At 54.1% G+C, this 24,423-nt stretch overlaps 1 protein-coding gene across 2 annotated transcripts in view; it reads right to left on the bottom strand.

Moving 5' to 3' along the window:
* STK24 (serine/threonine kinase 24) overlaps positions 1 to 24,423 on the bottom strand; it is an 87,606-nt gene that overhangs the window by 32,692 nt on the left and 30,491 nt on the right. For both annotated transcript variants that reach the window (XM_089303486.1, XM_089303487.1), the window contains exon 2: positions 20,492 to 20,722. In XM_089303486.1, the coding sequence (XP_089159612.1) occupies positions 20,492 to 20,722 (231 nt within the window). The remainder of the gene's footprint in view (positions 1 to 20,491; positions 20,723 to 24,423) is intronic.

Genomic DNA, 24,423 nt, shown 5'->3' with positions numbered 1-24,423 from the left:
TCCAGCTGCAAACTGCACCACACAGTGCAGGGGCAGGGCGGTGGAGGGTAGGCCACGCCCACGGGGGGTAACCTCAGCGTTCAGACTGCCACACAGGCAACCTGGCAGCCGCGCTCTGGACCCAGCAACCCAGCGGGGCGGCATCCAGAGAGAGCTGGGCATGCCGGGGTCAAGCATGTGGAAGGCAGACTCGCTCTCAGGGCAGTGCTTGACCACGCCCAACTGGGCATCCACAGCCACGTGGCTCACCCACGCCAGCTGGGGAGAGGACGCACACTGACAAACAGAAGCCTGGAACTGTGCAGCACGGCCCAGCTGTCGGGCCGTCTCAAGACTCAGGATGCACAACGAGGAAGGCTCCTTTGGGGAGAACACAAGGGAGCAATCGGGAGGCAGCTGCAGCACACACAGCCTGGGCCAGCAACAGGAGCCACAGGTTGTTCAGTACCTGCTGGACGTCAGGCGAGGGGACTCCAGGCCTTGTGGCCATCATCTCCTGTCCTCACGACTCCCAAGGCTGCAGGTGTAGCTGGCTCCTGCAGGTGCACGCCCACCCAGTGGATTCTGGGGCCGTTCCCCACAGCCTCCTGTCTCCCATCCCTTGCCCACTCTTTACAGCAGGAGGCTTCTTCACTCACGGAGGAGCGTATCAGTTCTGATCAGGAACGGGAGAGGGAAGGACCCCAGGGTCCCTTCTCCCAGGGAGCCTGAAAGGCTGTCAGAGGTGTTCCAACCTAGGACAGTTGCCTTGTGCTGGAGTAAACATGAAATGGGAGAGGGGCCACTGTAACACAAAGATCTGCTAAGGATAAGTAACCTGAACTAGCACAAGAAGCACAAAGAGCAAGTTACCGGATAGAATCCTTAGCTCAAAGCAAAAAAAAATCGAATCTATCATAACACATTAGCCAAAAATGATGCTGGAAACACTACATATACCAAAAACTATACAACACAGTCAAAACTGAGGCAAGCAGGGGCCGGTGTTGTGGCACAGTGGGTAAAGCCACTGTCTGCTATGCCAGCATCCTATATGGACACCAGCGTTGCTTCACTTCCGACCCAGCTCCCTGCTAATAGGCCTGGGAAAAGCAGCAGATGACCCAAGTGCTTGGGCCCCTGACCCACATGGGACCCACATAGAAGATGCTCCTGGTTCCTGGCTTCTGGCTTCGGCCTGGCCTAGCCCTGTCTGTTGCAGCCATCTGGAGAAGGACCTAGCTGACAAAAGATCTCCTTCTCCCTCTTCCTCTGTAACTCTTTCAAATAAATAAATACTCAAAAACAATTTATGTAAGGAAAGCACATCATTATATATTATCAATCTAAGAGAAAATAAGTATTCACTTGAAACATTTCTACAATAAGAAAAGGAGAAGCGGCAGGTGTTGGGGTGCTGCCTGCGACGCAAGCATCCCATACGGGCCCGCGTTCAAGTCCCAGCTGCTCCACTCCCAAACCAGCTCTTTGCTAGGGCCTGGGAAAGCAACAGAAGATGGCCCAAGTCCTTGGGCCCCTGCACCCATGTGGGAGACCCAGAAGAAGCTCCTGGCTCCTGGCTTTGGATCGGCCCAGCTCCAGCCATTTGGGGAGTGAAACAGCAGATGGAAGACCAACCTTTCTGTCTCTACTTTCAAATAATTTTTTTTTAAAAATCCCCCCTAAAAATATCAGAGTCAATCATTTTAAAATAGATAACCTTCAATTACTGTAATCAAGAAAAAAAAGCACACTCAATCGCAAAGATAGCCATGAAAAGAGACAATCATTACAGACTGAAAATTTTTCAAATGCCAATAAAATGCAACATAAAATTTTATGAGAGTGAATTTGAAAATCCAGGATGAAAGAAATAATTTCTCAAAAATCGAAGAATTAAGTTTCGCCAGGAGAGAAGAGGGGCGGGGCCATTCACTTCCTCTAAAATTTGTGCAAACAAGGGACAGAAGGCCGCTCCTCACGGAGGCTGCCTGAGCAGCCCCTGCCTCACTGAACTGGTCATTCCAGCAGCCAGAGGCACAGCGCTTTCTGAGCCTGACAGCAAAACCGGGGGTGGGGGTGGGAGGGGAACGGGCAGAGGGCCCAAGAGGGGGCGTCGCTGCGCATGCTGGGGGCAGCACCTCCTCCAGCAAGAGGCACTGGCCCAAAAAGGTTCTAGTGGAGGGGAAAAAAAGTGTTTTGGAAATGAACACTGTAGCCATGAGGGTCTCTGTGCATCTAAATCCTTCCACCTCCTTGTTGCTAACACCACTTGCCCATGCCAGCAATGCTCAGGATTTGCGTGGAGGCATAGGGGAAGGACAACCCACGGAGGGAGGGAACTGGAGGAGCTCCCTGCCCTTGGCTTGCAGCCTGGGGCGGGGGGACCACAGCTCAGCAAACCCCAGCATCAGCTCAGACCAGGGTAACCTAAACACATGAATGAAGCTCGTTCCAGCTTCGGGAAAGCAGGATAAACCAGCACCCACCACGTGCACGAGACCACTCAAGTTCCCAGTGCGATTTCCATTTTTAACAGGAATTTTCAGTGCCCCATGTGCTTGTCTGAAGTCTGCTCTAAGCAGCCCAGAGACTCAGTTATTGCTTTAAAATGCGTACATGCTAAGATGAACCTCCCACCCAAGATGGAAGAAACACTCAAAAGGCTTATATGCACACATACACATGGAGGCCTATGCTAGGGACGCTGGGTCCCACACAGGACCAGGGACAGCCACAGCCTCCCTCACAGTTTGGGGCGTGACCCAGAGGATGAAGATCTCTTTCTCTCTGTTTCCCCCTCTCTCTGCATTGTGCTTCCTTTCAAACAAATAAAATACATCTTAAACGTTAAAAAAAAAAAAAAAAGATGAACTCTCATCTTTCTAAGGAGGACCTCAACTTACTGAGCATCTGAGGGACCCGCACACCCCACTCCACCCGGCCCCTCCACACACTGGAAAGGGCCCCGGGCAACCTCGAGGTGCTCTCCTAGGGTTGATGCCATGGGCCCGCGCCTTCGGCAGGGGCTGTCTCTCACCGCGAGTGAGTGCGTGTGCACTTAAGGCCTCCTGGAAGAGTACCAGGTGCACTTTGCCACCCCTCACACCTGACACAGCACATTAGCCAATCTGGGGAGGGGAGGTTTCTGTGTGTAAACTCTGGCAGCCACTAAGAGGAATAGAAACACAGTACTTAAAGATGCCTGCAAGACCACCAGAGAATACGGTCACAGATAACCTGGATTGGAGGGCAAAGAAAGAAGTAACAGAGAAGCACGAAAAACGTGCCCCAAGAGGTAAGCAGAGATGGTCCTCCCCCTAACAACACGCCCAACACACAAGGACCATGGCCAGCGCCATGACTCTCTGCGAAGCTGGCAGCCTGTTACTCTAATAATCACAAGGCTATTACGCTGCTGGGTGAAAACGTCAATGGGCAATATGCAATGCATGCCAGAAATAATAACCATAAAACAAACCAAAAAAGATTATCAACCACTCGGCTTTAGCTCTTTGATGAAGATTCAGCCCCAAGAGGCCAGAGGTGACCATCAGGCGAGCTCTGCTGAGAAGGAACAGGCCCTTCAACTGCTCCCAAAGGAAGGGCCTCCTCACCTTGGCAGCACGTGCCACGCACACCGGGCCTGGGTGTCTGGGGTGGCTGAACCTCTCCCCAACCCCATGTCCTCCTTCCTGCCTTTCCACCACCCAGCTCGTCTCTACTTCCTGTGCGATTCTACTCCTGAGTAAACGCTGCTGCATGGACCATGTCTGTTAGCGAGGGTGACTGAGAACTGCAAGTGGACCACAGTGGCTCACGGACACCCAGGGCACCAACATCGGGAGCAGGTCCAGCGAGACTCGGGACCTCGCATGCATGCAGAAGCCACGGAGCTGACTGCCTCCCCTATTCAACCTGGGTGAACCACCAGCAACGCCCGCTCCACACCTGCACGGCTGTAAAAACCCTCCACGGGGGATGACGGGCTCTGAGACACCAGCCGGCCTTGCTGCTCTGTGCACACCCAGCACGCAAGCTCGGGCAATGCCGATCACAACAACTTCTTGTTAGCACTGACAGGATTCCATTAAAGGCACTGGTGCTCGCAATCCATTGTCCTTATTTTGAAGCAGCTGCCTTCATTTATCCAAATGTCTGAGAGTCCTGGGGCTGCATCAACCGCTCAGAGTGTGTTTATCTCAAGGGGAAAAAATCTAATTACCAAGCAGACCCTCACAGTGTAATTAAGACTTGTGATCGCTTACACCGTATCTTAGAACTGTATCAGAAACATCTATATTCTAGAAGAGCATATGGCATAGTTATGTGATGCAGGTACATCAGCTGTGTCTCAACACTGGACAGCCGGGGGTTTAAGTGTGCAGAATGTGTATGCTGAGACGAGAAGGACCAGAAATGTAATAAACATTTATTTTAAATTACAGGCAGCATCAGCCAGATAGCAGCGCTGAATTTCTCTTTGGAGAAGACAATGTCTAGCCTGGTCTGAGTTTTAACTCCATTCATCTTCTCGCTAGAGAAACGTGACAGTGGAGCGGCAGAGTGTCCACAGGGGCTTCCTGCAGTCCCATGAGGACAGCGTCCAGGACAGGACAGGCAGACAGCCCCATCCTCAGAAACACGCAAAGCACATCTTCCACACACAGCCTTTTCGATACTGAGCCTACAGGGGCCCCTTCCCCAACCCCTTCCCCGAAGCACATGGCTGACACTCCACACCAAACACGACTCCGTGGAAAAACGGGTGTGCTCTCCCTCTCCCAGAAGCTGCAGCTGCGCCAGGCCAACCCAGGATGTGGCTGGTGGCTGCACTGCATGCACGGGTCCGTGGGCAGGGGGCCCCAGACCCCAACCCGGCAGGACGATTAACGTGGGTGAGCATACACTACTGCAGGGAACAACACCTGAAGTCAGGAATGGGGCCGGCGCTGTGGCGCAGCGGGTAAAGCCGCCATGTGCAGTGCCGGCATCCCAAGTGGGTGCCGGGTGATCCAGCTCCCTGCTAATGCGCCTGGAAAGCACTGGAGGATGGCCCAAATGTTGGGCCCCTGCACCCATGTGGGAGACCTGGAAAAAGCTCTCGGCTCCTGACTTCAGATAAACCCAGCCCCAGCTGTTGCCGCCATTTGGGGAGCAAACCAACATTTGGAAGCGGGCTCTCTCTCTGCTTCTGCTTCTCTGTAACTCTGCCTTTCAAACAAATAGATACATCGTTGTTTAAAAGAGAGATAAAGACCTGTTACAGCCCTGGCTGAGGTCGCCCAGCAAGGGGACGCACACTGAAGGAACAAAGAAGTCCATGGGGACTGCACCCCCACGTCAAACGCAGGGCCTGTGATAAGCCGGTGCTCCACTTCCCGTGCAGCCTCCTGCTGATGTGCCTAGGAAAGCAGCACAGGAGGGCCCAGGTGCCTGGGGCCCTGCCGCGTGGGAGACCTGGGTAGAGTTCCTGGTGCCCGATTTCAGCCTGGCCCATGTCACAGCCATTTTGAGAGTAAACCCACAGATGGAAGATTTCTCACTGTGTCACTCTCGTTCAAGTCAATAATCTTTGGGGGAGGAGGAAAAAGCGAAACAGAGGGCAGGAGGCTCCTGTGGAGGAAGCGTCCCCAGTGCCCCTGGACCTGCGGTGGGCTGCCGTGCCCCAGGTCTCCCTGCAGCCAGAAACCACAACTCTGCCCCAGCGTCCCTCAGACGACACTTTCCATGTATTCCAGATGGCTCCGCTGGGTGTGCCCTACACACGATCCACACGCCGGCCCCTCTCCAGGAACACTGCGCTGCGTTCCTCCCTCCAAATACAAACCCCATCTCTCAAACACCTGGGCAGACTGCACTGAGCGAGGCTGTGTCTGATCCTGTTGCATGAATTCCCTCTTTTTACAAACTACTTACTGTACTGGCACCACCTAAATAGAATTATAAACCAAAACCCATCCCTTTAGGGAAACCCAGAAATGGCGAAAATACCAATGAGCAGTATGGAAATGGGACAGATGCTGGGGAATCCATTATGTTTAAAATATCCAGCCAGGGGCCGGTGTTGTGGCATAGTGGATAAAGCTGCCGCCTGCAGTACTGGCATCCCAGATGGGCGCCAATTCTAGTCCTGGCTGCTCCACTTCTGATCCAGCTCTCTGCTATGGCCTGGAAAGCAGTAGAAGATGGCCCAAGTCCTTGGGCCCCTGCACCAATGTGGGAGACCCTGAAGAAGCTCCTGGCTCTTGACTTCAGATCACCGCAGCTCTGGCCGTTGCAGCCGACTGGAGAGTGAACCAGTGGATGGAAGACCTGTCTGTCTGTCTCTCTCTCTCTGCCTCTCCTCTAACTCTTTCAAGTAAATAAATAAATCTTTAAAAAAATAATAAAATAAAATGTCCAGCCAAAAACGTAAGAAAGCAAGGCAGAGGGGCACGGCAGCAGAGGAAGGGACAGTGCCACCACTCCCGGGAGCACTCCCTCTGCCAGTATGCAAAGTACTGTGATGGGAGCAGCACTTCCAGAAGCAAGGAGCAGCTCCAGGTTCCGGCACAGAACACGGCACACGGGCCAGGTGGAAGTGCTCCTTGGCCGCGGGCTGGCTCTGCATCCGGCCTTCTGCGTGGGTGTCCTTGCCCATGGCCCAGTCTGCTTCCTCCAAGGCCCGTTTAGGCTCTGCTCAAACGGCAGCAGCCCTACCCACGACTGCACCTGTGCCTCCACCCATCAGAGTGCTCAGGCACGCCGACTGGTGCCATGTTTCAGGGACTGGTTAAAAGGGGGAGGAAGCACTTTCTTCCCATCCCTGGAGCAGAGGTCGGTGGGCGCCAGCACCCACAGGCACTGGCTGAATCCAGATGACGTCTCTGAGGCCATCTCTACCCCGCGCAGACACGGACGAGAATGACTGGGCGAGCCCGTGACCACCAGCCCACCTCAGCAGACACAGCGCCCCCATCCCACTATCTGCAACTCTCCTGAGAAGCAGGTTTTGGGGGTGGTTTTCTGGCTGGGTTCTGAAATCACCAGGGTTGGCTCTCGGACCCAGTTTAGATGTGCAGACACGGACGAAGCCACATCCACTGGTGCAGATCGCTGAGAGACCCACAGTGTGAACGATGTGTAGATAAACGAATCACTTCTGTGCCGGATGTGCCCGATCAACCACTCCTAAGCAGCAGGGAGCCCAAGAACTCAGCCAGAACAGCATGACACAGAGGCGGCTCCTGATGCCGCGGCCCAAGGATGCACGGAAAGGATGAGCCTGGGGACTCCGTGCCCAGCCGCAGCGTGGGTAAAGAACCTAGGGGCTTAGGCCGGCGCCGCGGCTCACTAGGCTAATCCTCCGCCTAGCGGCGCCGGCACACCGGGTTTCTAGTCCCGGTCGGGGCGCCGGATTCTGTCCCGGTTGCCCCTCTTCCAGGCCAGCCCTCTGCTGTGGCCAGGGAGTGCAGTGGAGGATGGCCCAGGTGCTTGGGCCCTGCACCCCATGGGAGACCAGGAAAAGCACCTGGCTCCTGGCTCCTGCCATCGGATCAGCGCGGTGCGCCGGCCGCAGCGCGCCGGCCGCGGCGGCCATTGGAGGGTGAACCAACGGCAAAGGAAGACCTTTCTCTCTGTCTCTCTCTCTCACTGTCCACTCTGCCTGTCAAAAAAAAAAAAAAAAAAAAAGAACCTAGGGGCTCTGCACGAGCCCCACATGACCGGCACTGCTGAGCCCCGCTGGCAAAGTGAGGGCAAGGCTGGGACAGAACGAGACCCTGCAGGTTGGGATGGGGGCCCACGGGGCAATGCCGAGGAAGCAGGAACACAAGGAAGCACACATCCAGGGCTGCAGAGTGGTGTGAGGAGCTGCAGCCACACCTCGTCCACAAGACAGCGTCCTCCCACGGGTCAGGCTCCCCGGACCCCTCCTCCCACCCTCTCCCCATCGCCACAGGGAATGCCCGGGGCGGGGGCATCCCAGACAGCCCTGGGGAGAATGCTCTGGGAGCTGTATTTCCAGACTGTCTGTCCCAGGAAACCATCCGTGACTTCATGTGAACCCTGAACCTGGTTCTCTTGAAAACAGCTCCAACGATGCCTGACGTTCCTCCTGGGTGTGCCCTCAGCGTCTACACATTTCCACGGTGTCTCCCAGCCCCTAGGGAATCTGTCAGGTCATTTACTCAGGCCTGGGGACAGGGCACCTGGATGACAAACGGGAACCTCCAGCTGCCTGAGCGCTGGGGCAGGTGACTGTGAACTTCCCGGGCCAGTTCCGGAGCAGAGCCTGAGAGCTCGGCGTCAGGGTGGGAAGGCAGGGCGGGGCGGTGGGCCACCAGGCCGCCCAACAGCCACATGCCACCAGCACAACAGCTGCTTCCTTTCTCCAGGGGCGAAAGGTTCAAGAGAGAACCACACCCTCCCGAGGGAGGCAGAGGGGATCTTAGAAACACCGCGAGACGGATTTCAAGGAAAAATGACAAGGAGACTCTGGGTCACAGGACGCTCATCAGAAGCGCTCCGGCTGTTTGCTTTGAACTACTGCAGGTTTCCTCAGTAACCAGATGCACGCAACTCCTCAGGGCTTATTTTCTCTCAAACCCCCATAACACTCAGAAAACCGACTGAAAAATCCCTCTGTTTGGAACATTAACGTGCTACGTAACTGCCTTTCATTTACCACTTCACGGCCCTTTCTCATTTCATTGACTTTCACAACACAAACATTTTAAGGAAGACTTTCCAAATACAGCTGTCACCAGGCTCTGCCACCCGTGTTCACCCACACGCTCATGCTGCCCAAGGGCACTCCGAGCTGCTCTCAGAGGGCGGCTACACCACGGGTTTGCCATCAAAATTCACCACTAACCGGGCAGGCGCCACAGGTATAACGTTTTAAGAAATGCTGCCTCTTACCCCTCCCTGGGCGCACTCAAAGCCCTGAGAAGGTTTTCGGACACCTGCTGAGCCCAATGTGAACAAACTCAACACAGTCAGCAAGGAGCTACTTGGGGCTCCCAGAGGGACTCTGCCACCCTGGGGCGAGCCCCAGCAGCTCAGCTGAGACCCATCCTCCCACACCTCGCCTGCTGCTGCCCAGTCATGGAGCCGGGCCAGGACAGGATGGAGGCAGTGCTCCGACAGGGGCTGGGCAGGCCCGACACGAGACTCAACAAGCGGAGCGCCCGTGTTTCCATCCCTCACCCGGGCCCACCTTCTCTCACAACAGCCAGTGAGTGGAACACGCACCTCCTGTCTAGAGCCAACATGCCCGTTCACATCGTTGCTGAAACTCTGAAACGCGGATACAAGAAAGCAAGCGAACCACAGCAGAGGGTTCCAGCAATATTGGTGCCATGTTATTCACACCTCTCGTGTGGTTGCAGACTCTGGAGTCTCTAATTAACCACAGTGACTAAAAGCAGCTGAGTTTTCAGGAACCCAAGGAGGGTGGCTGCACAGCCTCTCCACAGGGGCCCTGAGCTGTCTGCCACATGGAATGTGCTGGAAACCTCCAACACCTCCTCTCCACGGCCAGCAAGGGCTGGAACAGAGAAGAGGGACAGTGAGAGAACCAGGACTGAGGCGGCTGTACCCCACTCTGTCACTCTCAGGACACGGGTGCTTCCAAGAGAAGGTTTACTCTAGGAGCAAAACCGTACTGTCTGATCAATAAGCTAACGCGAGTCAGCTGCATGGGCGGAGGTGCCGGGAAGGGCCAGCGAGACTCCTGACCTGCACAGAGCCTGGCACGAGCCGCTCGCCCAGCTCCAGCCCGGCTGTCCTAGTGGCTCCCGCAGCTCACATCCTTGTGAACACATTTCCTGCTCCCTCCCTCCAGAACCTCAGCTCTGGCCCAGGCTGTGGAGCCTGGGCTCCTCCCAGTGTCCCTTATGCCTACCGAGGGCTTGGGGGTCTTTTCTGCAAGCTCTTGCCCCCTCAGGCCACTCCAGCAAGTTGGAAACGCCAAGCGACTGATCTAGAGGCTCCCAGCTCCATGTCCTCTGCCCTGACCTTCCAGCCTGGCCAGTGCTCCCAGGCACAACTCTGCTGGACACGGAGTATACATTCAAGGTGAGGACCCCTGGTGTGACTACAGGACGCACTCAGGGTGACGCCCCCTGGTGTGACTACAGGACACACTCAGGGTGATGACCCCTGGTGTGACTACAGGACGCACTCAGGGTGACGCCTCCTGGTGTGACTACAGGACACACTCAGGGTGATGACCCCTGGTGTGACTACAGGACGCACTCAGGACACTCCCTGGTGTGACTACAGGACACACTCAGGGTGACACCCCCTGGTGTGACTACAGGATGCACTCAGGGTGACGTCCCCTGGTGTGACTACAGGACACACTCAGGGTGATGACCCCTGGTGTGACTACAGGACGCACTCAGGGTGATGACCCCTGGTGTGACTATAGTACGCACCTAGGGTGACACCCCTGCCATTTAGGGAGTGAACCAGCAGACAGAAGACCTCCCCCTCTCTCTGTAACTCTACCTTTCAAATAAATAAACCAAATTTAAAAAAAAAAAAAAAAGAAAGTAAACAGGGGCAGAAATCTGATTAAAGCCAGAAAAAGTAGGGCCAGCGATGTGGAGCAAAGTGTTAGGCTAACACCTGTGGCACCAGCAGCAGCCTATTTTGGAAGCGCTGCCCTGAGTCCTGGCTGCTCCACTTCCAATCCAGCTCTCTGCTAACGTGCCTGGGAAAGGAGAGGAAGATGGCCCAAGTGCTCAGGACCCTGCCACCCATGTCGGAGACTGAGATCAAGTTTCTGGCTGTGGGCTTCAGACTGGCCCAGCCTCAGCCACTGCATCCGTTTGGGGAGTGAACCAGTGGATGGAAGATCACTCTCCCTCTCTCCCCCACCCCCGGCCTTTCAAATAAGTAAAATAAATCTTAAACAAATGAAATCTTTAAAAGTAAAAAAAAAATTACAAACACAGAAAAAGTACAACAAACTCAGCACATCACCAAATCAAGAAGCGAGGCAGGAATGAAACGCACTTCCTGGCGCTGGGCTCAGGGCCTCCCGCCACCACGTGAACGTGCGGTCTGCACGGCTGCCTGTCACTGAAGCCGCCGCAGCCTGCAGTCCTCTCAGAGGGTGAACCGCGCGGGGATCGCCAGGACATGGCAGACCCTGGAAGAACTGGGAGGAACCTTCCAACATAGTCTACACGAGTGACAGCCCCACAAGAGTGCCGCACCCAAGCGGACCGCAGACTCCCAACGCCAAGGTGAAGTGTGAGTGGAAGGCCAGACAACGCTCAACATTTTCATGCTCTTTTAAAACTCACACAAGCTTTCACAGGGCGCCCCCACCTGGCCCACACGGCCACCGGCAGGACCGGGCAGGACTCCTTCCACACCGCAGCCCCACGCCCCTCCTCACCAGCAGCATGAGCTGCCGAGGGAGCACGGAGGACCACTCTTGGCTCAATCCACTTCCTCACCAGCCATGCTCCAGTCCAAAGGGTTTTTACTTTTCCATGGGAAAACTGAAAGTTCACCAGCAGCAGATTTCTCCAAGGACACAGTTAAAATTTCTCTTCAGCCCACACCTAAGCTCTTAAAGAAAACAGTAACACCAGGACAACTCACCAGGACACACAGCATTCCTTTCCACACCCACTCCCCTGACAGGAAGGCGAGACCGCGGCCAGAACAGATGCTCTGCCAACGCCCAGCCGTGCCGGTGCAGCCCGTCTCCCCGGCAGCTCTGCTCTGGGGAAACGCAGGGCTAACCAGACAGCAGCGAGCAGCAGCCCGGCCGACACCACCCCACCTACCGCAAGCAGAAGGCTCCAACGGCAACAGAGGCTCATGGTGGCCACAATGTATCCCAATGCGCCAGGAGGGACAGAGCAAGCCACCAGGAGTCCCCCAGAGGACAAGACCACTGTCTTGGGAATTCCTGTCCTCAACCAGGAGCAGACAACCAGAGCTTTCTGTCTCCGCTCGCTTCTAAGCTCAGGAAGGTGAGCAGGGCTGACCTTGGCCTAGCTGGAGCCAGGAGGGCACCTTTTAGCGCCTGTGGAGGTAGCACGGGACTGGAGAGGAAGATGTGCCTGTCTGGGTGACACTGACGGAGCAGCCACCTCTCTGAGGGAGAGGGAGACACCAAAGAGAATTTAAAGGACTGTTTCTAACGGAAGTTCTGACCGCGGGCCGGCATCAGTCCCTGCAAGGCAAGAAAGTACTGTGCCTTTTGCACTTGGCGTGGCTATGCCCCTTCTTCTAGGGATGAGTCTGCCTGTCTCTGAAGGGGGCTTCAACTGACAAAAAGAACAGTGTCCAGAAATAGGTCCCCCGAGGAATAAAGGAGCCAAGAGAAAGGCTCCCACTGCATCCTGACGTAGGAAGCCAGCTAATGGCATTTCCTCAACGAAGAGCCCTCTGTCCAGTGCAGCTTTTTTTTTTTTTTTTTTACATGCAGAGTTAGAGAGAGAGAGAGAGAGAGAGAGAGAGACAGAGAGGAAGGTCTTCCTTTTCCATTGGTTCACCCCCCAAATGGCCACTACAGCTGGTGCGCTGCGCAGATCCGAAGCCAGGAGCCAGGTACTTCCTCCTGGTCTCCCATGCGGGTGCAGGGCCCAAGGACGTGGGCCATCCTCTACTGCCTTACCGGGCCACAGCAGAGAGCTGGACTGGAAGAGGAGCAACCAAGACAGAATCCAGTGCCCCAACCGAGACTAGAACCCGAGTGCTGGCGCCACAGGCGGAGGATTAGCCAAGTGAGCCGCGGCGCCAGCCCCTAGAAGACGTAGGTTTTTAAACAACCTATGTCTTCTACCAAACAGTTCCAAAGAAGCTGACACCCTCTCCTCACCCTGATTCATCAACAGCAACCCCCAAATCTTCCCCAACCTGTGGCAGCCCTGTCCCAAAGCTCAAGAAAAGGCCTGCAGGCAGTGCAAGCCGGAGGAGAGCACACCCAGCCGCAGCACTGGACCAGAAGCCAACCTCAGCCCAGTCAACCGGACAGAACAAAACTCTAGTAACTAAGCTGAGTGTCTAACCCAGGGGAACGCTGCTCTGTGTGCCTAACAGGTGAGGTCCGCTTCTTCAGGCCCCTCTGTGTGCGCTAAGCCAACAGCCCCCAACCAACCGCACACCTAGAAAACCCATCTGTAAACATCCCATGATGCATCACTTCATGTCCTTTTCTGAAATACGCGCTTTTCCTCAGACTCAGACTGCCTGCGGGCGTCTGATCCTTGCCTCTGCGGCTGCAGGAATTACAGAAATCTGTTTAGAGGTCCCTGTGCATCACACAAAGGAGGAGGACCAAAGAATGCACCCAGCAGAGTGCTGTGAGGCTACGTATCTCTGGGTAAAGGCTGGGCTCAAATACCTGTTCCAGAGTCACTCACAGAGTAACTTCTCGACCACCACAGCACAGGCAAGAGGACTCCCAAGAACACCCACTCCAGGCCTCCGGGTTTTCACTACACAAAATCCTCCCAGATTCTGGTCTCAGCTGTCCCACGAGAGCCAGTGCTCCCTAGGGAGCACTGGGGGGCAGGCCCCCAGCACAAGCCATCAGGAAGGGAAAGCACGTCTAGGGAGTAACTGGAACAGCTGCGAAGAGAAGGCAATCATGGGGCTGTTTTCTAGGCAAAGAGAGACCATCCCCAGAAGAGGAACACAGCATTTCCAAGATCAAAGCCAAAACGAACGTATCAGACACCACTGGATTGCACGTTTTACAAAAATACATGACTTACAGCTCAATATTATGTGTCCTTAAAAGAGAGAGACAGAGAGAAATGCCCTGCTACCCCCCCCCCAAAAAAAAAAAAAAAAAAAAAAACTCTGGGCGGTGGGAGTGTGAACTCTTTAGGCTGCTCTGAACCACCACACAGCAGCATTAGCTGTAGGGAGGAACTCCCTCCCCAGAGAGGGGCGCCCCGAGCCCCACACAGCAACAGTCAGAGTCGTATGAGAAGATCCGTACAATCTAAGCCAACAGGGCTACACTCGCACACCACTGCCCACCTGCTAAATGGCTAACACAAAACATACTGACAATGCCCAGTGCTGGTGAGAACAGTGACCACAGCCACCCTGGGAAGCTGGCAGGCAGACACTTACCAGAGGGCTCAGCGATCCTGCTTGCAGGTGCTCCTGCTAGAGAGACACAGACCTGGCGTGCATATGGAAATGCTATAGGAACATCTACAGAACCATGATCGGAACTGTCAAATTCTGGAAATAACCCAGTGTTCAGTAAGTCAACCTGGTACACCCGTCCAGCAGTCCAAAGAGCACGCCCCTCCACCATAAATAACAATCTGACTCATGCAGGCACGTGGGCATGGAGTCCCACACGCATCACGACACCCGCAAGGAGCTGCAGACAAAAGTCTGCACACTGTGATTCCAGGGTGGGGGCTTCTTGGGAATTCTGCAGGATGCTGGACTTGGTCTGGATCCTATGTGTAGTACTACTTGTAACAATCTACACATATCTTAAAAACATAAAACTGGCCACTCAAAGACGACTTTCACTGTGTATAAATTTTAACAAATATTATGTAGTAGTGAAAAAATAAACCCACACACAGTACAAAGAACAATGCTGGATCTATTGTGGACACAAACACACATTGAAACAGAAGGATCTTCCATAGATGGATGATGATGTCATGAACAGCAACACTCTCATCTTTCTCTTGCAACGAGAAAGAGACCAACAGTTGATTTAACACAGTTAAAACAGGTCATTTTGTGGGCTAAGAACTCAGTCTAAGGCTCAGAGGCATTTCAGTGGGATCTCTGCTTTCACAGAACAGCACACCACTCTTAATTTTTTAAAAAGTAACAAAAACCCTAGCACACACAAGGGAAAAGAAAGCCAAGGTATCAGTACCTCATTTGCTCTCTCATTCATTAACATGCCCCTAAGTCCAAGTTCAAAGCTGAAAACCAGGTGATTAGTTCTGACGTTGTCATCAAGTGTTTGCTAGAAAACATACAAATGTCAGCTGGGTGAGGTCTCCAGATCACTGCTCCACTCCAGGCATCAGAAACCGTCTGTGGCGGCCAATGCTGCAGCACAGCGGGTAAAGCCGCCAGCATCCCATGTGAGCACCGGTTAGGTTCAAGTCCCAACTGCTCTAATTCTGATCCAGCTCCCTGCTAATGCGCCTGGGAAAGCAGCAGCAGACGTCCCAAGTCCTTGAGCTCCTGGCTTTGGACTGGCCCAGCCCTGGCTGTTTTTGGACACTGGGGAGAGAACCAGCAGATGGAAAACCTCTCTTTCTCTGTCCCTCCCTCTCCAACTATGCCATTAAAATAACTAAAAATAAGTCTTTTTAAAAATATCTGTGGAGTATAATTTTTGTAGCAAGAACCCAAATAGTGACGGCGCTCAGGGAGGGGCTGCCTCTCCAGGCACAGCACAGACCACACTGCTTCCTACTAGTGCACAGTGTGGAGTTCCGAACCAGCCCCAGAACAGAGTCGCAGCTGCTCTGCACGCCAACAATCCCTGCTGCACACACCAGAACACAGGCAACCAGGAGACGCCTCCGCTTTCCCAGCCAGTGTGCCAGGGGCTGCAGGGGCCCGAGCACTGCAAACAAGCTTTGAGCCTGGGCACATCCTGCTTACAATGCTCACCGAGCTGACACAAACCGTAACGGGCATGACTGTGGGCTCAGACATTCTCCGTCCAAAATACCCTCTGGGATATTCCCAGAATCCCAAATGTTATCCTTAGCAATCACATTAGTTACACCAAGCTTCCAGGACTCAGCTGCAGACACAGCACTGCTGACCCACGGGAGGGGCAGTTCTCAGCTGCAGCCACCCTGTGCCTGGGACATCCCTGGCCCACCCACTGGATGCCAGCAGCACCCACCCCCACACCCAGGCAGGGACACTCAAACCCTCAATGAGAGAAGGTACAGGTGGGGTGGCCAGCACTGGATGTAGGGGGTCTTCTCTCTCTCTGCTAAACCACCGCCCAAGGCCCTCCTCTCTCTGTGGCACAGCTCCCACTTTCTTCTCTGGCCCTTTAAATTGGGCCTTGTGATTCCAGTTCAAATGAAGTACAAACCACCTCTCCATATGCACAGTATTAAAACAGCATCTTATTTCCCCTACCCCAATGGAAAGAACTGCTGAAACCGTCTGGAAGGACAAAGAGCACAAATGAGAGAGAAACTATGCTTTCTAAGAACTTCAGGCACAGCGAAGTCCAGACACAGCAGGCACAGATGTGAACTGAAATGTTTTCATTGTGGCATAGCATGTTAAGCCACAGCCTGAAACTCCGGCATCCCATATGAGCACCAGTTCAAGTCTCAGTTGCTCCACTTCCAAACCAGTTCCCTGATAGCACACCTTGGAAAGCAGTGGAAGATGGACCAAGTGCCTGGGCCCCAGCCACCCATGTGGGAGACCCGGATGGAGTTCCAGGCTCCTGGCTTTGGCCTGGCCCAGCCCCAGCTATTGCAGGCCTTTGGGGGAATGAACTGACAAACAGAAGATCTCTTTTTCTGCCTCTTCCCCTCTTCCTCTCTCTGTAACTGTCAAATAAATAACATCTTTTTAAAAAAGATTTTATTTTATTTGAAAGGCACAGTTAGAGAGAGAAAGAGAGAGATCTTCCACTCACTGGTTTACTCCCCAAATGGCTACAATAGCTGGGGCTGGGCCAGGTCAAAGCCAGGAACCTGGAACTTCATCCGGGTCTCCCACGTGGGTGGTGGGGGCCCAAGCACTTGGGCCATGTTCTGTTGCTTTCCCAGGCCCATCAGCAGAGAGCTGGATCAGAAGTGGACCATCCAGGACTCAAACTGGTGTCCATACTGGATGTGGGCACCACAGACAATGGCTTCGTTCACTATGCCACTGCACCAGCCCCAAATAAAATCTTAAAAAAAAAAAAAAAAAAAAAAAATACATGGGGCCAACGCTGTGGCTCAGTAGGTTAAGCCACTGCCTGCCATGCCAGCATCCCATTTGGGCACTGGTTCGAGTCCCAGCTGCTTCACTTCAGATCCAGCTCCCTGCCAAGGTGCCTGGGAAAGCAACAGAGGATGGCTCCCTGTCCTCGGCTTGGGAGACCTGGAAGAAGCTCCTGGCTCACAGCTTCAGTCTGGGCCGGCACTAGTCATCCGTAGCCATTTGGGGAGTGAACAGGCAGGTGGAAAATGTCTCTCTCTCTCTCTCTCTCTCTGCCTCTGCTTCTCCTTCTCTGTAACTCAGTTAACTATGCCTTTCAAATAAATTAAAAAATATTTTTTAAAAAGGGGGGTGTGGCAGAAACCACATTGGGCACAATCATTTCCAACGCCTGGTCAAAGTTCCATTTGTCTAACCAGTCAATGTAATGTGTCTTACTTGGCAACTAGAACCGTGCTGACTTTAACTTCTTGAGCCTAGCAGGACAATGAAGAGCAGCCTGTGCCCCACCAAAGGGAAGAGGGTTACCCTGAGGGCCAAGGAACCTCAGGAAACAACAGCGCACAAGCACTCAGGCCTGGCTCCCCGCCCTGCACCCTGCACTGCCACATCACCAAAAGCTGTGCAGTAAGGGCAATGGGTCAGCCAAGTAAGACAGAGACTGCTTCCCGTGGTTTGAGAAATCGAGGGCAGCTACTCCTGGCAGTGCTGTAGCATTTGTACTTCCTCAAGGACAACGTGACCTGCCCAGGAAAACACAGAACTTCACCATCCATCGCAACTGCAGGCAGGCAGTGGCAAAATCAAGCCCGCGGGACTCCACTTCCTCACGGAGAGTGAAGACCGGCCAGCTGTGCACCAGGCCCTGCCCTCCACCCAGGACACTCCCCACCCCAAGCTGGGCGCCGCCCTGTGACCAAGTTCTGGCTTCGAGGGCGTGGGCAGAAACCACAGGATCTGTTCTAGGATGGGCGCACGAAGCCTCCCCACACGTGAGCCTGCACTCCCCTCACACTGACGGAAGGTCTTCAAACAGGGCCGCGGGAGCCTGGGTTCTCAAGTGAGCTCTGCTTGGAGGAATCCCATCAGTGTGCGAGAGGCTGGATTCCATCCCATCTTAGTCATGATAAACACAGGAGGTTTATTACAGCAGCGGGCACTGCATGAACAAACTTCACCAGGCGACCCGAGGTCAAGGCCAAGTGGATCTGGAACCTCATGTTCTAGAATCGGTGACTCAGATGAGAACAGGACACACGGATGGAATCTCCAGTTAGACAGGGTGGAGGTAACACTGTGCGTGGCCACAAGGAAGCAGTCTATGCAGCACGCAGCAACAAGTCTGCTGAGGAGCTGCAGCTGAAGAGGCTGTGAACCACTGACAGCTGGCCCACGTCACCAAACCCTGTGGGGACCTCTCCTTCGCCTAGAATCACCATTCCTAGTAAAATAACCCCAGCAGCACGGCACACAAACCCAACTCGGAATTCACTGAAACGCTGGTGACGCAATCATTTCACAGGGGACACTGACACAATGGACGGGGTCCAAGTTAAGGTTCTTTAGCTGACTTCTTGTTCCGCACAGCACTTGAACAGCGAGCAACCTTGGCCTTCCCTGGGGAAGTGCTTCTGCCCGGCCCCGAGAAGTAGCAAGCGGACTTACTCTAGTCGCTGGCACCCTCCTCCTCCCTGCAGGCAGGGTTTCCTGGCTTGGCCTCACTGTGTGCCTTCACTGCCAGCTCCCCCATCACAGGACGAGGTACGAACAAATCCAAGCAGTTAAGAAAGGAATAATTCAGCACCCACCAGACGGCAGGTACCTCCGCACACCTGACCCCATTTCGTCTTTGCAACAATGACGTATTTATACCATAATTTCCCACCTGACACAGAAGGAAGTGGGAAAGTGTAAGATACAAGCGCACCAGCAGCACATCCAGGTCCAGGGTCACCTGACTCCAAGGTCACCTGACTCCAAAACTCACTCCTTCCGCTTCAGGATGATGCATTTGACACTATGACGCACTGCCACTGTCCATACCATGGGAAAAATGGGGCACTCAAAAGGGTTCTCAAAACGCCCATCTTCAACTTACACCCTACCGCCCTTCTACAAGACCAACACCTGCACTGACCTGCAGACATCACAGCAAGGTGCAAGCTGTAACTTAGGAATTCAGGGAACAGACTCAGGAGAGGGGGAGGCCTGCTCTTAACTTACCCATGGCCACTGCTGCCCTCTTGGTCGTTTCTAACTACTAGGATTTGGGATCCACAAGAACTGTTGCAGTCTGCTTTTTCACCAATTTTTTTTTAAGATTTATTTTATTTATTTGAAAGACAGAGTTACAGAAAGATGTAGAGACAGAGAGGTGTCTTCCATCCGCTGGTTCACTCCCCAGATGGCCGTAACAGCTGGAGCTGAGCCGATCCAAAGCCAGGAACAGGAGCATCTTCCAGGTCTCCCACGTGGGTGCAGGGGCCCAAGGACCTGAGCCATCCTCCGCCGCCCTCCCAAACACATCAGCAGGGTGCTGGACTGGAAGTGGAGCAGACAAGACTCGAACCGGCATCCATATGGGAGGCCGGCACTTTAACCCACTGTGCCACAGCGCCAGCTCCACCAATTCTTAAAATTTCCAAAACCCCATGGGAACAGACATCACATCTGTAAGTTCTGGGAAGCCAGCCCCTATTAAGGAAGTTGAAATGTAAGAGATCCTCTCTAGTTTTCTTAGTGGTAGGACAGGATCACTCTACACACCTAAAATGCCAAAAACGGTTTCATGCAGGATGAGAAAGCCATCTGTAACAACGGAGTAATGGGCGGGAGTTAGGCCTGGCAGTTAAGACAGCAAACAGGAAACCTGAATCACCTGGCAGAGTACCAGTTCCTGACTCCAGCTCCTTGCTAACAGAAGCCCTGGGAGGCAGCAGGTAATGATTCTAGCAGTTGGGTTCCTGCTGCCCACATGGGAGACTTCAACGAGCTCCTGACTCCCAGCCCAGCCACAGCCATGTGGGCACTGAAGGAATGAACCAACAGACAGGAGCTCTCTGTTTTAGCGCATCTGTGCCCCCCAAATTAAAAACAAAAAGCACATTAAAAAAAAAAAAAAAAACTGAGTGCTGAGTAAAGGTCAAGGTCAAGGTCAAGGGTACTTCGTGGAGCTGCGTTTCACTGCAACCACTATTGTACTGAAGTGACTGCTTCTTGAAAACATGTGGCTAAACTAATCAATTGTCAGCAGCAATTTTTAAAAAGAACATCAAATTAAACCACAGTTGATGGCTTTTACTGCCAATCATAAGCCATCTGAATATCACATATTATTATTATTATGACTTAATAAGAACTGTTGCTGACAACCAAGTCCCACTCAGAAATGCCTTCGTGTGTGAAACAGAACTGCAACATCAAACACTTGAAACATGCTCCCTTAGGTGACGTGTGAGATGACAGGACCAGCAAAGCCAGCATTTCTCCCTCCTCCAATAACCTGAACGCTGTAACGAGTCCTTTACGGCGCCGCTCAGGGCTCGGGGCTCGGTCCAGCACTGCGTCACGGAAAACGCGTTATTTTTAAGCCTACCTTCAGATAGGACCCGTAGTACTTGGTTACGTAGGGACTGTCGCACTGACTCAGCACGGTGATTTCTTGCTGGATGTCCTCTATCTCATCCTCTGCTTCTTCCAGATCAATGATTTTGATGGCAACTACTTTCTGAGTCCGATTGTCAATGCCCTTGAACACTTCGCCAAAGGAGCCCTTCCCGATTTTCTCGAGTTTTGTGAAAAGCTCTTCTGGATCCGCTTTCAGATTCTGCAGAAAAGAAAAGAAGGGGAATTTAACACTTCCCAGCGTCACGACAGTTCTTCCATGTCATCAGCAGCGTTACAAACGCCACAGACCAGTCCCCCAGGACTGACGTGGCTCCTGGGTCAAGGACCGGGCTGGCTGTGAGCACTGTCCTTCAGCTCAGGAGTGAGGTTCCCAGGTCTCGCAGCCTGTGTGGATTAGACAACTACACGCAGCATGTGTGCAGCAAGAACCATCACCCAGCTAGATTAGAAAAGCTGGAAAAGGCTCCAGCGGCTGTATAATGAAAGTAATTAAAAATCTAAATGCTTATTTGAACAGGTTAGAATAGATATATTAGCTTATTAAAAATGCACCCTTCTCGCCAGTGCCGCGGCTCACTAGGCTAATGCTCCACCTGCGGCGCCGGCACACCGGGTTCTAATCCCAGTTGGGGCACCGGATTCTGTCCCGGTCGCTCCTCTTCCAGTCCAGCTCTCTGCTGTGGCCCAGGAAGGCAGTGGAGGATGGCCCAGGTCCTTGGGCCCTGCACCCACATGGGAGACCAGGAGGAAGCACCCGGCTCCTGCCTTCGGATTGGCGCAGCGCGCCGGCCACAGCACACCAGCCGTAGCAGCCACTTGGGTAGTGAACCAACAGAAAAAGGAAGACCTTTCTCTCTGTCTCTAACTCTGCCTGTAAAAAAAAAAAAAAAAAAAAAAAAAAAAAAACCAAACACCCTTCTCTCAAACAGAAAGTGCACTTTGCTCGCCCACCTTATGCCCAAATTTTCCTAAATTCAAATGGATATTTACTAAGCCATGGCTGGTTGTCACATGTGACAGGGAACGTGCATCCTACTGCTTCACAGCAGGCCACGCTTTCATGCTCACTAGATAAGCCCCAGGCCTTCACTTACATCCCAGCTCCCAGCTCTGCAACACCGCCCCCATCAGACCCCAGAAAACAGCAGCAGGCTGCCGTTCCGTCACATAAATGCCGCGCCCTTGAAACAGCTCCTGAAGGCTCTTCGCCGGGAACCTGATTAGTCGCATGCACACCTGTCTACACCTGTGGTACTCACTGCCAAGGACCCCAACACACCTGTCCGATTCATTCCCAAGGACCCCAACCAGCCGTGAGGACTCAAGCACCCATCCTGACCTCTGCACAGTGGGAGGGGCTACTTGTCACCAAGCTGAGGCTGGGCCCTAGGATGCCACCCATCTCTGCACAAGGAAGTGCCCAACCCAAAATGCCAACAGCACCAGGGACCAGTGCCAACCCAGAACCCCCAGAGCAAGGAGAGCTCAGGGCCACCAATCCTGATGCGTCTGTCCTCAATAACACGCACAGGGAAGAGGATGCCGGGCCAACCCTCCGAAGTCTCTTATTCCTTCAAAGAAACTGAAATAAAAAGGAGCAAGAAGGGAGAAAGAGAACCAGGAGGAGGAGAAGAGCGCAGGGCCAGGAGAGGCGCCATCCCTGTAGCACTGACCCGAGTGAGGCAGACACAGCACCCTGGCAACCCCCAAGGCTGTGTGTGCGACACGGGTAAGCCCTCTCTGGCTCTCGCAGGTGGAACACCCTGAAGGCTAAGACAGCTGCTCCACCGGGGCTGCTGGAAGCCGGGGGTCCACCGCTCATGGACGGCCCTGCTGCAGGCCCACACGCCCCTGTGGACACGATGCACAAGCCGCCCTGCCCACGTTCAGGCCAGACTCCCAAAACCCCCCACCCACCTTAGCAAACACATGCAGGGAGGGGCTGCATCTCCCCAGGTAAAACGCACCTGGGGTTACCCAGAAGAAAGAGCAGGTGACAGACTGTCGCTCAGAGCTCTGCTCACAGGAAGGGCACGGCCCCTACAACCCACGGCCTCACGGGCTGCCGGGGGCCACGAGGATGCCAGTTCCAGCCTTGGCTCCTCTGGCTCCTGAGAAGCTAAACAGCCCCTGGTTACAAACGAAACCACTGACCTTCATCCATACTTGAAGCCACTGGGTTACAAACGAAACCACTGACCTTCATCCATACTTGAAGCCCCGCTCCACAAACAGCTAGGTGATTTTTCTGAGCTCAGTGGTGGAACCGGGTCTCAAATGTCTTTATGCCAGTGAATGTGCACACTCGGGAAGGCTGAATCCCTACTCCAGACTTGAAGACCCGCCACCAGAGACCCCTGGCTCTGCCGAGACAGTCCACCATTTTCTTCAGTTAAGGTTGTTTTTGCAGCTCTGGGCAGCCCTCAACCAGCTTCCTTGTTTTCAAGCTTGCTAAGTACTCCAGGAGAGAGCACCACTTGGGAGTGTCCCGCTCAACCTGCACAACGGCTGGGGCTGCACCTGCACCCTTCTAACGCAGCTGCTGGGTTCAAGGGTCTCGGGGCACACCAACCACTCACGTCCTCTCTCACGTTGGATGGAATACGAGGAGAGCAGCTGGGAACTGGCAGCCACCTCCTTAGCTCCTTCCCCCGAGACTGAGGCAGGGTGGCCCTCCTTTTCTTCAAGGCCAATCCCGAAAGCTGGGCTTGGAACTCATCACTCTCTCCTCCGCGAGTGGCTCTGCATGTGTCCCGACATCACGCTCGCCCTGCTGGGCCCGGCAGCCTCCTCCTCCACGCTCCCCTCCCGCAGCCGTGCACCTGCCCAGGCCTCCCTGGCCGCTGCAGCATGGCCCTGCTGACTGGTCACCAGCGCTGCAGTGCCATCCTCACGCATAGGTCTTCTCACCCGCGCCTCCCTCCTCCTGCTGACTCCACAGCCCTGCTAGCAGCCCATCTTCTCAGTCACCTTGGCTCCAGAACCATCACACAGACTCCCCCAGGTCAGCCCTTAATACAGGACCCGCACCGGGGTTCCTCCTTGGCCTCCTGCCCCTCCTGCCCAGGGGCAGCAGACAACCTGGCCAACAACGAGGACACTCACCCTTCTCAGTCTTGCCCGAGGGCAGCCCCTGATGAAGAGCTGCCCTCAGGAGACACACACAGCTGGCTCCAGCCCTACCTCGGAGTCTGACCTCCAAGAACCAGTTACGAGCCAGGCACTGTCCCTCAAGCTCAAGGCGAACAGACAGAATCCATCGCCTTTCTTGCTGTTCTAGCCCATCCTCCTGTACCCTGTGGACCGCAACTGCCGGAGTATGGGGAGGGGCTCCTGCTCACCTCCACGCCCATGTGCCTGGGCACAGATGGTCACCCTGGACTTACAGTGAGACAGGATCCCTAACCCAAACTTCCAGAATCTGAAACACGTCTGGCCCCAAGTACTTCAGGTAAGCAGGATATGTACCTCTCAGAGCTACTGAGAGCTGGGAGGGGGAACTAGGCAGCTCTCTTGCTGACAACAGGAAGGACTGCCTCCTGGAACAGGGAATCGTCACCACTCTGGTTCCCAGGAACAGTGCTCTCAACCATCGGTGAGCAGCAGAATCACCCGGCCCTACCCCATGCCTGAGCAGCTCAGTCTGGTGTGGGGTTCAAGGATTAGATGGCGCCCAGGTGACTCTTACCCCAGGACAGGGCTCACCCCTACCACTCACTGCTCAGAGTAGGAATGAGGTGAGGCAGCCCCACCCAGGCCATGCCCATCACCCTCCTTCACCAAATGCCCCACCCCAGGCTCTCCAAGAGTCAAGTGAAAAAAGTTGACAGGAGCCTGCCTTGTTGAAGAGCACAGTGTGGGAGGTGGCCATACACTTCCCCTTGTCCACACCACCCTGCG

Source organism: Oryctolagus cuniculus, chromosome 9 (genome assembly GCF_051225735.1).
Source record: "Oryctolagus cuniculus isolate XC-2025 breed Fujian yellow rabbit chromosome 9, ASM5122573v1, whole genome shotgun sequence".
In the NCBI taxonomy this organism is placed as follows: Eukaryota; Metazoa; Chordata; class Mammalia; order Lagomorpha; family Leporidae; genus Oryctolagus; species Oryctolagus cuniculus.
This window is presented reverse-complemented; position numbering and strand designations above follow the sequence as displayed.